The sequence below is a fragment of the Alnus glutinosa genome, chromosome 11 (assembly GCF_958979055.1).
Source record: "Alnus glutinosa chromosome 11, dhAlnGlut1.1, whole genome shotgun sequence".
Lineage (NCBI taxonomy): Eukaryota > Viridiplantae > Streptophyta > Magnoliopsida > Fagales > Betulaceae > Alnus > Alnus glutinosa.
The window spans coordinates 22,788,866-22,801,757 of NC_084896.1; the positions used below are offsets into that span (position 1 = coordinate 22,788,866).

A 12,892-nucleotide genomic window follows, 5' to 3' on the forward strand; every position below is an offset into this window, starting at 1 on the left:
GATCTAGACACAGTATTTGTGGGAGGTCCACTGGTGTATGCTAAACAATATTTTTAATTACATATTTTTGAAGTAAGGTTTGACTGATATTTAGAGTACCCGGGTTTGTATATGCTTGATTTAACTGTGCTTCTTACCCTAACATGTAGGTTTTACCTGATCTATTTCGTACTGTTCGTACATGTGAAGATACTCTGAAGGATTTAATAACATGGAAGCTTGGAACTTTGGTGTCTATTGTGCGTCAGGTATATTTTAATGTCATGCAATAATTTCACACATATTATGATTATTGTGGTTTTTCGGGATGTCATGTTTGGAATTTGATACACGTGCAGCATATTCGAAAATACCTTGAAGAGTTGCTATATTTAATCTCAGAATTATGGTCATCCTTCGGGTTTCCAGCTACTAGCCGTCCTCCACTTGGCTATCCAGTAAGTTTGGTCTTTTTGGGTACAATCACCTGCATGTCATATTGTTACATTGATTATCGTACTTGTATTTCTATGGCAATTATTGTTTTCATACATATACATTACTTTTTGCTCAGGTTCTGCACCTAGTGGAACAGCTTTGCTTGGCCCTCAATGACGAGTTTAGAAAGCATCTTCCTCGGATTCTTCCGGGTTGTATCCAAGTTCTAAGTGATGCAGAAAGGTGTAATGACTACACCTATGTTCCTGATATCCTCCATACTCTTAAAGTGTTTGGCGGTTAGTGCTATTCAGTTTTGGATATCATGTCTTACTAGTTAAAATTTTATTGCCGATAAGTACCTTTGTAATGCATGGGAATATTTTTTTTAGAATGAACAAGATACTTCTGGGACACACACACACATAACCAAAAGCTCTGCCTCTTGGTTCCTCTTTATCTTTTTCTGGGAAGCTTGCGTCTCTCTGGATTTCAGCCATGTGAGGCTTGGCGGTGGGGCTGTTGCTAACCCCTTCGGGGGTTGTAGAGGGATGATTGTATTTCCTAAAGGCCGTGACGGGCGGGGTTGGGGGCGAGTTTCTGGGGAGTTGAGCAAAGTGCTGGCTTTCTTTGGAACCTCAGTGGTGTCGTCTTCTTCGAGTGGCGTTCTGGTGGGGAAGAGTTTGGGCAAGGTTGAGGGTGTTTTTTCGTTCGCAGAGGTGGTGGGCTCACTGGTTGTTGGTGAGCCTCTGGCTCAGAAGGCGGCGGTGGTCTGGTGCGAGGCGGACAAGATCTATTCACTGGGTCGGGAGCAGGAGCCCTTTCGGCTGGCGGTGGATTTTACAACTTGGAGAGGTCCTCCTCCGGTCCTCTGGGTAAAGGCCTTGCGGTCGACTGCTATGCTTTGGAGAGATCCTCTGCCAGTCCTCTGGGTAAGGACCTTTTTGCGTGTTCCAAGAAGCGGGATGCAGTCGATGTTGCTGAGGCTGCAGGTGACGTTGCAGTGCAAGAGTTGGGGATATTTAGGAAGCTTCTTGATATTTTTGAAAAGTGGCTTCTTTGGGCTTGTGCGCATAGGTCTCATTTGGGATGGGTTTCCTCTGATGGGCTGAAGCGAAGCATGGGCAGGACTAAGTGTTGCCTTGGGTTGGACAGAATGTGTTTTAGGGCTAGGTCCAGAAGGGTGGGCTGTAGGTCTTTTTCTAAAAGGTCGGGTCTTAGAAGAGTGGATTACATTAAGAAGGCTAAGAAATATGGGTTAGCTCCGGTTCATGGCCCTGATGCGGGTATGGGTTCTGTTCCTTCGGGCTTGGGTCCCCCGGCGCCGGAAGTTGTGGGTTTTTCATCAGCCTCTTTTCCTGTGTTAAAAGAGCGTTCCTCTACCTTTCCTCCGGTTTTTTCTGCCACGGAGTTACTCGTGGAAAAGTCCTCTACTCCGTCCAGTTTTGAAGCTTCTAACATGTCGTCGACGGCCGATACTTCTGTTTCCGAGGGCTTTGGTGTCCTTTCAAGGGCCGCGACGCTAGGTGTTCAACCAACTGTCTCTGCTTTGGTGAGGTCAGCTCTGGGTGGGGATCCTCCTTTGCCGCCTTCGTCTGAGACGGCTCCTTCTCTGACTCTTGTTGGGTTTGATCCAGCTCTCGGCAACTGCTCTCCAGGCGTGGACGCTCTAGGTGAAAGACTGCGTTACTCTCTCCCTGTGATGTCAGAGTCTGGCACGCCTATTTATCCGTCAGAATCCAAGTCGGTGCTTAAATTCTCTCGAAAGAACAAGGTTGGCAAATTGGATAAGCATCTACTTGCGGAGGCTATTGAGACTTTCAGTGTTCCCAAGGATCTTTTCAGGCCGTTATGTGGGGTTGTCTCCAAGCCCTTGTCAGCTCCTGCTAAGTCTACGTCTGCTCAAGACGAGGGCTGTCAGCCTCTCCTTCGGCGTGGCTTCCTTCTCCTGAGAGACGCGGCTCTTCCTCCGTCAGAAGTGGGTGTGGTTCCACTCTCTTCGGTCCAGTCTGTGCTTGGGTGCCCGCCTTTTATGTCTTTCTTGGAGGTGGTGAATCTTCGCGAGGAGGTGGTTTTGAAGAGATTGGTGGTCCTCCCGAGGCGGCGATTGATCTTAACTTCTGTTGTAATACTTTGGGGGTCTCCCACAAGGGGAATGTGAAGGGCTTTGTAGACTTCATGACTCTAATTGATACGGAGCATCGTCTAGAGGCCCCTGTTTCCTCTTATAAGTTTAAAGGGAGTCGTGAAGTGAAGAACCTAGAGTGCTCGATTAATTATGATGCTAGAGGTTTTGGTTCTAGCTGGGGCAAGGCAAAGCGGCCTAATGTGATGTATTAGTCTTTGGGTTTTGTGGGCTGGTTTTGTTGGGGTTTTTTGGGTTTCCTTCTGTTTGGGTTTTTCGGGTGTTTTTCCCCTTCCCCTCTCTTTCCTATTTTGGTGTCCTTTTGTATACTTCCTGTATGCTTAGGGGCGTCTTTACGCTTTTTATAAAATTCTCTACTTATCAAAAAAAAAAAAAAAGACTTCTGGCATATGCATTAAATATATGGAACTATAGTGCTTGTTGAATATGGTATGGGATTACATGGTTAACAAACTGAAATGTATTATGTATAACGATTTGTCAATTTACTTTGGATTGTTTCATTGAAATTAGTTAAGTATATTTGCAATTGGTCGAATAAGTAAGTGCAGGAAATGAATTCAGTTAAGCTAATGCAAGAAATTGCAACATGGGTGAAACTGCGTTCTTTAGTTTGTGAGTAGTGTAAAAGCCAGCCGGAGTAAAAAGTAAACTGCTAATAAGCGCTAGCTTAAATGGAGCGCTTATTAGCAGTTCTTCCCCCTGTAAAGAATAGGGTGGAGGGCAAGGTTATGAGTTCAAGACCCATTGGGCGTGTAACCAAGTGAAAAAACAGGAGGAAAAAATTTCAAACGCTAATTATTTGTAGAGCATATTATCTTTGCTATCACATGAAGTTTCATTCTTTTGGAGTTATTGCCAAAAGTAAATTAATAATTTGCGACTTTTATGAAATATCCAAAAGAAGGAAAACACACAACATGAAGATTCATAATATGGATGCATTGAATGAACCAAGTAATGCATTAAATGATGTCCAAATGTTATAAAGGATGTTTACCTGATGAACTGATGGATCTAGTAGGAGTATTAACTTCTATGAACTTTGCTTCCTGGCCATGCAGCTTAAAACAATGATGGGGGTAGTTTCTCAAGTTTGTAATCAAAATGCCTGGGAGCATTGGTTTAATGTGCCTTCCTTTTTACATTATTATACATTATAGGGATGATTATGGGCCTGTTTTTTCCAATGGAGCAATGGATGTTTAACACTTGACTTTATTATTTTTTAGGATTTATAATTATGAATATTTTGATGAGTTTGGTGCTTAGAGAGGCATTAATGCTGGATCTATGCAATTTTTTTTAAAAAAAAAGATTTCTGGTTCTATCTTTTGGAGCTCAAGGCTGTTCAATAATACTGTTTTACTACCACATACTTGATTCTCTTTTTTAAATTTTTTGAAAATCGAAACATTTAAGAACTTCCATTTTCTGGTTCGCATTGTAGGGACATTGGATGAACATATGCATCTACTTCTTCCTGCACTTATTCGCTTGTTTAAAGTGGATGCTTCAGTGGATATAAGAGGTGCTGCTATCAAAACCTTGACAACATTGATCCCTCGTGTGCAGGTTGGCAAAGATGGTTTTATTAGCTAATAGGCTTTTAGGATCACATTTGGTTATATTTCCGAAGTTATTGTATTTGTAGTATTTACGATTTTATGTTGATTATGTTATCAGTAACATTTTAATCTCTTTCATCAGGTTACTGGTCACATATCTTCTCTTGTGCATCACCTGAAGCTCATTTTGGATGGGTCAGTGTCCCTTATGCCATACTCACAAATGATAAATCAAATCAGAAGCTTGCCTCTTTCTATTTCTGTTTGACAAGTAAATGATTCAACAAAAGATGTGAAGGGGGCACAACATTGGATCACATTATAAATACAGATACAGCTGCCCCAGAAACTAATCAAACAAACTTAAAAGCAAGGTCTGGAAAATCCAAGATTTCTGGAGAAGAACTAGAAGAATGAGCTATCTGTTCTCCTAGACAAAGATCTTAAGAACACATGCATAGTCTGATATACTCTCGTGACATTCACACTTGTGACTGCCTATGCGTCTGTGTGTATCGGATGCTTTTCTTTCTTGTTTATAAGTGCACAACCATGCAATTCAATTTTTATTCCAATCATGGTGACCTAACTTTATAAATTAGTTTCTATAACTTTTTGAGTCTCATTTTTTTTTTCGAGGGTTCTACACTTTGGTTTCGTCCTTTTCCCAGTCTTTGTAGGCCTTTCTTTGTTTGCTCGGGAAGCCGCTGGAGGTTTGTCGGAGGGTTTCTACCGAAGTTGGCAGGCGCTCCTTCTGGTGGTTCTGGTCTGTTGTCTCTCATCTTTGGTGGTTCTTGGGGGGGTCTCTTCGGCTGAGATCCCCTATTCTGGCGATGATGTAAGCGATGCGTGGAGGTGCGTCAAGAGCGTCCTCCTTGGATGTGGTGGTTTCTGTGCGAGGGTATGGAGTGGCGTTTCTTTGTCGAGGCGAAATCCTTTCTCTTCTCGATGAAGGGAAATGTGGCGGTGGTGCGGTTGGAAGAGAGAAGGAAGGGTTTTGCCGAAGTGGTGTCTTTGTGTCTTCCATGTGCAGTCTGGTTGGTTGCAACGGTGGAGGTGGTGTTGCGCAACACTGGGATGAAGGATTTCATCAAATCCTTTCGGGAGGTTCAGCAAGCCTTGATCGTTCGCCGAGGTGAGAAGAAGGCTGGCCGTTTCTTGGAACTGGCTGTGTGTGCTGAGGGGGGTCAGCAAGGGCTTATCTTATTGGCGAAGGGTAGTGACGGAAGAGGTTGGGCTTGGTTTGCAGGGGAGTTGAGTAAGGTTGTGGCTTTTCTTGAAGCCATGGCTTATTCTTCTTCTTCTGTCTTTCCTGAGTCACGGGAGAAGTTTGGTTCAAAGTTTCCTTCGTACGCGGCGGCGCTGCGAGTGGAGGCTTCTACAGATGTGCCTCTTGGTCCGCTAGTTTTTGAGCAGGCTTTTGATGGAGATCTGTGGGGTAATTTTTTCGAATCTCAGCTAGGGTCCAATTCTCGAGGGATGGTGGAGTGTGCTGTTGGAGTTTCAGGGTCTAGTGAGAAGCTCTCTGATCTAAGTTTGCAGCGCTTTGGTTTGATGCTGAATCTGAAGGAATTGGATGTAATGTCGGAAAGGAGAAGAATCTTTCTCCTTCTCCATGAATTTGAAGGAATTATAATGGCAAAGGCTGTAGTGCAGCGGTTTCTTGCTGGGCTTTTGGAGTTGGGCTTTTTGTGTGGTTGGCTCTCCCGTAAATGTAGGCCTTCCTTTGGCAGGCATTTAGGGTGCTCTTTTCAGCTTAAGCCCAAGAACAGGTTTCTCTTTAAGCCCAACAAGCCATTTCCTGAGGTGGTTTTGATGGGTCAAGGTTTGATGGGTCCGGAGCCCCAGCCTAGTGCTGGCAGTTCACTTGTGTTGCAAATCAAGACTCACTATGTTCCACTGGAGACGGTTTTGAGTCAAGCGATTCCTTCCCAGTCTTGGAAGGATGTCAGTGGCTTGGCCACTTCTGAGGCGGCTGAGCTGGGTGATAGACTCTGTTTCTCTCTCCCTATGATTTCAGAGTTCGGGATGCCAATATACTCGTCAGAATCCATGAAGCTGCTGAGGTATTCTCGGAAGCTGAAAGGTGCGAAGATGAATGAGAACTTGATCGCCAAGGCTGTGGAGGCGATCAATGTCCCTCGTTCGTCTCTGGGTCCTTGCTCTTCTCTGGAACTTGCACCTTTTCGTGACGAGGTCTATAAGCCTCTTCTTCGGCGTGGCTTCCTTCTCCCGAGCAATGTGATCATTCCTTCGACTAAAGTGGGTGGGTCTTCTCTCCCGTCGTCCTAGTTTGTGGGTGAGAAGATGTTGGGCGTTGGTGCCCCGTCGAGGCTTGTGGTCTCTTCAATGTTTGGGTGCTCCCTGCTATTGTCGTCTTAGTTAGAGGTGGGTGAATCTTCGAGGGGAGGTGATCTTGAAAGGGGTCACTGATTTCTGTTTTCAAACGTTGGGGGTCTCCCACAAGGAAAATGCAATGGGCTTTTAGGACTTAATGTCTAAAATTGATGGAGAGCAGGTTCAAGAGTTTTCAGTCTCTACTCCTAAGTTTAAAGGGAGGAGAGAGCTGAAGAGTGTTTGATTAATTATGATGTTAGGGGTTTTGATTCTAGCCAGAGAGAGGCACGAGAGCCCTTGTTGTGATGTATTGTTCTTTGGGTTTTGTGGGCTGGTTCCTGTTAGGGTGCTTAGGTTTCCTTCTGTTTTTGGGTTTTGTGAGTTCTGTTTTCTTTCTTCTTCTTCTTTTTGGTATCCTTTTTGTATACTTCCTGTTTGCTTAGGGGCGCCTTTATGCTTTTTATAATATTTCTCTACTACTTATAAAATAAATAAATAAAAAACAAAAAAAAAAAAAAAAAAACTTTTTGAGTCTTATTTAGTTGCCTTGTAGGGATCATAGAAATACTCGGTTTTGTTTAGTGTATCCTAGCGGAGGGATCCATTTCAGGGAATTTCTGTAGTTCTTTTTTCCAACCACCACAAGTTTTTTATTTGATAAGTAATCAAAATTCATTAAAACCCATAAGGGCTCTCCCTAGTACGCATGAAGTGTACAAAAAAAACACCTAGAGAAAGAAGAAAAGATCAAGAAATGCATGACAACTAGAAATATGAAAACAATCATAGGCAGCCATCCAGTGGAATAGGGTTTTGAAGAAAAAGGCCTTCAATTCTACCACCGTTCTCTTAACATCTTCAAAGTTTCGGTCATTTCTTTCTCTTCAGATACGCCACATTAAGCATGACAGAATCATCTTCCATATTTCTTCACTTTGAGGACTACCAAATTGCCCTCTCCAACAAGTGAAGAGATCTATCACCCAACAAGGCATGACTCATGCTAACCTAAAAAGGCCGAAGATAGAGTTCCATAAGGCACTAGCTATCTCAGAATGGAATAAAATGTGGTCAATGGTTTCCCCACTCTTCTTGAACATCCAGCATCAATCTACCACAATGATATGCCGCTTTCTTAAGTTATCCATAATGAAGATATTTCCTAAAGTGGCCAACCAAGCAAAGAAGGGCACTCTCAAGGGGGGGTTTTATTTCGCCAAATACTCTTCCAATGGAAATGAGTGCTATCATGGGGAAGTAGGACATTATAGAATGATTTCACATCAAACAACCCTCTCTTAGAAGATCCACCAAAGCTTGTTTTCACCAGCCCGTTTGATTCTGATGGAATACAGTTGATTGAACACCAGAAGTTACAAGAGGGTGCTATCAGAACCTATAAGTATGATTGTTGAGAGATGATTCCCCCCCCCCCCCCCCCCCCCCCCCCTTCCTTTTTTTTTTTTTTTGTTCCTATTTTCGTTCTGTTTGTAGTAATTGGAGGCAAACTCTATAGATGGTAGAAGAAAGGATGAAAAGAAAAATGCAGAGATAATGCGACATGGTTCCTTCTTGTTTCTCCTGGCCATCAATTGTACTTACATTATTATTTTTAAAAGTGTAACTGTGTCCTTTACTCAATAATTGGAATACACTGAAACACTATTGGCATGTCATAAATGTTAATTCCAATCTACATTGCTCATGTCTGCGTGGAATATTCTTTTGTCTTGTCTGTAAAACAAATCACCATCAGCTAAGGCCTGGAAATTAATTTAGTCAAATTGTTAGACATGAAGGTTTAAATTGAGCCAAAATTATTGGCGGTTTCCAGCACTAACACGTGACTGTTAAGTTCTGTTTTCTTTTATTTTCTATATTTTTTTTCCAAGTAATGTTTCATTTATTTGATTTTTTAATCAAAAGAAAGCTTCTCTAGATCATTTGCAGCCAATTCCAAGTAACGGCGTGCTTCTATCTGGTTCTGATGTTGTGATGAAACTTTGTTCTTTGTTTCTAACTTTATTGTAGATTTCACTACTGAAATTTGATCATGGTAATTGGTTAAACTCGGAGATACAATTTTGATTTGCTCTAAGCGTTGAGTATTTTCTTCTCTTTGATGCTTCTGTTATCATTAAATCTATAACCTTATTTTAGATATCTGGCATCTTCTGTATGATGGAATTTTTCTTTCTTTCTCTTTCTTTTTTGAAAAACAAAAATCTACTATTTGCCTTATGTTACTTCATCTATGAGGCTTGAATTGTGTAAACTGTTCATTTACAGGAAGAATGATGAGCTCCGGAAGGATGCTGTTGATGCACTTTGTTGTTTAGCTCAAGCCCTTGGGGAGGACTTCACCATTTTCATCCCGTCAATACATAAACTTTTGTTGAAACATCGCTTGCGGGTGTCATTTCTCTTCCTAATCATTACAGATCATTTTTATTATTCATATTAACTAATTATATATCTTTTATTTTTCTTTTCCTTCTTTCTTTCTTTCTTTCTTTCTTTTTTTTTTTTTTTTTTGGTGCTGTTATCTTTTGCATGTGAGATTTTAACTACAATTTTTTTTAGCATAAGGAATTTGAGGAAATTGAAGAGCGCTTGCAAAGACGTGAACCAATAATCTTGGGGAGTATGGCTGCCCAAAGATTAAGTCGACGGCTCCCAACAGAGGTTATCAGTGATCCTTTAGATGATAAGGATATAGACCCCTATGAGGATGGGTCTGATGTGCAGAAACCTCTCAGAGGCCATCAGGTACATCTCTTCTTTGAATACTTGTCAAAAGACACATCTCTCTTTAAATAGACAATCTGTAGTCTATTTTGCTGCTGTGGTATGTACCATACTTGTTTAAATATATTAGAAAGCCAATGTACTGGCCATGGGAAAGCCTAGATACTGACATTTTTTTTTTTTTTTTTAAATTTTTAATTTTTTAACTAAATGTAAAGATACATTGCTAAGGGTAGGGGTCACTTGAAAGATCTAGAACTATTAACTGAAATAATTGATCATTAGCGTAAGTTTCTAAAGATGAGTAAGCCTACCATAGTTAATTTTTTTTTTTTGATGAATAATTCAGATCTTATTGAGAAAAAAAAGGGTTAAACCCACATACACAAAAAGTATACAATATGGATTCAACCCTATTAGGCTTGGCAATTCGGGTTGCCGTGTCAACCCGCTTAGTTAATTTGATAAAAAATGTGAATTAACGCGTCATAAATATGTTATAAATGGGTTGACGGGTCATAAACGTGTCATAAACAGGTTGACGGGTCATAAACGGGTTGACGAGTCATAAATTATAGCCTAAACCCATACCCTATATATTCGGGTCGTGTTCATGTCGGATTTGCGGGTTGTGTCAAAATTGCCAAGCCTAAACCCTATAAGTTGCTACAATGTAAAAAGCTAATGAAATCAACCAAATATGTAGAGACAAAGTTAGGTACATTAACAAGAACCCAACCCAAGAGAGATATCAAAAAACAAGATTTAAGAAAGTTCACGTTTGTCTCACTATCTTCGAAAATAGGACGATTCCTTTATCTCCAAATGCTCCACATTAAGATGGCAATAATAACTTTCTAGATGGCCTCTTTGGGATGTCCCCTCCCTTGTACTTTCCAGCAATGAAGAAGTTCGTGGATGTTAGGCATAACTCACTAGACTTCAAAAAGATTAAGGATCAATTGCCAGAGAGCCGAAGTATACTCGCAATGGATGAGAAGGTGATTAGTCATTTCCTCATTCTTTTTACGCAGACAACGCCAGTTAGCTAAAGAGAAGTCCCTCTTTCTAAGAGTATTCATCGTGAGAATTCTATCAAGTGCTGCTGTCCACAAGAAGAAAGCAACGTGAGGAGGCCCCTTGACCTTCCAAACACTTCTCCAAGGGAAAGAACTGTGCTCACTTGATTGTAATAGAGTATAATAACTCTTCATTGTAAATTTTTGGCTGCTATAGGTAGTCCACAACAAGTTGTCCACTTCCCCCGGATGCGTCTTTGAGGAATATAAGAGACTAAAGAATGAGTCAAAAGATTTCAGTTCCCAATCATGTGCCACCCTAATAAAACTAGGATTCCAATGGATAAAGGAACTTGATAGGTCCATACAATTAGGCATAGAGGCCTCCTTGTTTCGAGCAATGGAATAAAGTTCGGAAAAAGAATGCCTAAGTGGCTTTATTCCACACCATACTTCATGCCAGAAACTAATGTGAGAACCATCACCAACCTTGTAGGATAGGAAATTGGAAAAAGAACCCCAACCATTTCTAATATCCCTCCAAAGGCTCACCCCATAAGGACCTCGAGCTTCCTCTGAGCACCAACCTCCTTTCTTGAGCCCACACTTCGATTCAATCATCTATCTCCATAAGGAATGCTTCTCATGCTCAAATCTCCGAAGCCATTTACCTAGAAGAGCCTTGTTGAATACCATCATCTTTTTAATACCCAACCCCCCTCTGGAAACAGGGTCGCAAATTGTCTTCCAATTAACCAGATGTATTTTAGGATCCCCGTTTGGACCATCCCAAAGAAAGTCTCTCTGAAGGCGCTCCAATTGCCTAGCTATACCTACTGGTAACGAGAAGAGGGAAAAGAAGTGTGTAGGAAGATTGGATAACGTGATCTTGATGAGCATAAGATGCCCCCCTTTAACAAGTAGATTTTTTTCCAGCTCGCCTACCTTTTTTCCATTCTCTCAATTACCCCATCCCAAATAGCTCTCAATTTGAAGGGTGCACCTAGAGGAAGACCCAAGTATTTCATAGGAATAGAAGAAATTCTACAATTGAGAATACCTGCCAGCTCGTCTATATTAGGAACCTCCCCCACAGCAACTAACTCAGATTTTTGGAGGTTGATCTTCAATCCTGAAATGGCCTCAAAGCATTGGAGAATGTGATCCATATTATAGATATGTTCACTATTTGCATTGCACATAATAAGTGTAATCATTTGTTGATATTGTTAGCCCGAAAACCTGATACAAATCCCCCAACCATCGCTCTAGGGAGCATCCTGTTGAAAGCATCCATAACTAGAACAAAGAGAAGAGGTGAGAGAGGGTCTCCTTGGCGAAGGCCTCGAGAACTCCCGAAGAAATCATACGGGCTACCATTAATCAAAACGGAAAAGCGAGCCATGGAAATGCAAGCAAAAATCCACTTTCTCCATTTAGCACCAAAACCACATCACCTCAAAACATATAGGGGAGAAAATCCCAATTGATGTGATCATAAGCCTTTTCCAAATCAAGTTTGCACATAACACCAAGAACCGCCGATTTAAGCCTGCTAGCCAAGCACTTGTTGGCTATTAGAACTGAATCTAGAATTTGCCTCCCCCCAAGAAATGCATTATGGCTGCTGGAAATGAGATCTCCCAACACATGCTTCAATCTACCAACAAGAACTTTTGCCAAAATCTTATAAAAATTACCCACCAGGCTGATAGGTTTGAAATCCCTGACCTCAAGCTGTCTCGTCTTCTTTGGGACGAGCGATAAATATAGCATTAAGACTCTTCTCAAACATCTCATGCCTATGAAAGTTATGAAAGACACTCGTAATATCAGCCTTAACTATAGACCAACAGGAACGATAAAAAGCAATAGAGAAGCTATCGGGGCCCCGGAGCTTTGTTGTCGTCCATGCTAAGGAAAGCTTGAAGTACCTCCTCCTCTTGGAACGGTCGCACAAGCCAACCCACATCTAAGGGGTATAAACCAAGAAACACCAAGCCATCTAACTTGGGCCTCCAAGGGGCTGTTTTAGAAAAGAGCTTCTTATAGTATTGAGTGATTGGATCTCTTACCAACTCTTGCTTTGAAGTAACACCACCTTCAATACAAAGGCCGGAGATAAAATTGTCTCTTCTATGAGAATTGGCAAGACAATGGAAAAATCCGGTGTTATGGTCCCCCTCTTTTAACCAAGTTGCCCTTGATTTCTGTCTCCAACTTCTTGCATATAGGCCACTTTTTCCAAATCACCTTTCAACTGATCCCTCTTTTCTCTTTCCTCCCCTGCCAACTGGCGTTCATCTTCTAACCATCTAGACTTTAATTTCCTCTAGTAAAGTCTGTTTCCTAGTTGCTTGTGGTGCTTGTGGAGAGAGCCCAACAATAGACAGCTCGAGGACAAAGAAAGAACCATTGAGAAGCTCATTTCTTTTTTCTTTCTTTGTATTCTTGAACAGCTACGTTCCTTGTCCCTATAGTGATTAATTATCATGTTTTTCTTGTATTGTTTTCCTCTTCTTCTAAGTTGTCGTTCTTGTATACTCCCTGTGTACTTGATCGCTCTTTGCGCTTTTAATGAATTTTTCCTTGCTCACCAAAAAAATGTCCAGTTTTTTAAAAAATTACGGAAAAATTGCACCATTAGTCCTTGTGAT

At 41.4% G+C, this 12,892-nt stretch overlaps 1 protein-coding gene across 2 annotated transcripts in view; it reads left to right on the forward strand.

The window, feature by feature from the left end:
• Positions 1–12,892, forward strand: part of LOC133881396 (serine/threonine-protein kinase TOR) — a 97,554-nt gene that overhangs the window by 63,265 nt on the left and 21,397 nt on the right. For both annotated transcript variants that reach the window (XM_062320313.1, XM_062320314.1), the window contains exons 20-26: positions 150–248; positions 339–437; positions 554–716; positions 4,014–4,138; positions 4,274–4,326; positions 8,758–8,881; positions 9,052–9,237. In XM_062320313.1, coding sequence (XP_062176297.1) covers positions 150–248; positions 339–437; positions 554–716; positions 4,014–4,138; positions 4,274–4,326; positions 8,758–8,881; positions 9,052–9,237 — 849 coding nt within the window. The remainder of the gene's footprint in view (positions 1–149; positions 249–338; positions 438–553; positions 717–4,013; positions 4,139–4,273; positions 4,327–8,757; positions 8,882–9,051; positions 9,238–12,892) is intronic.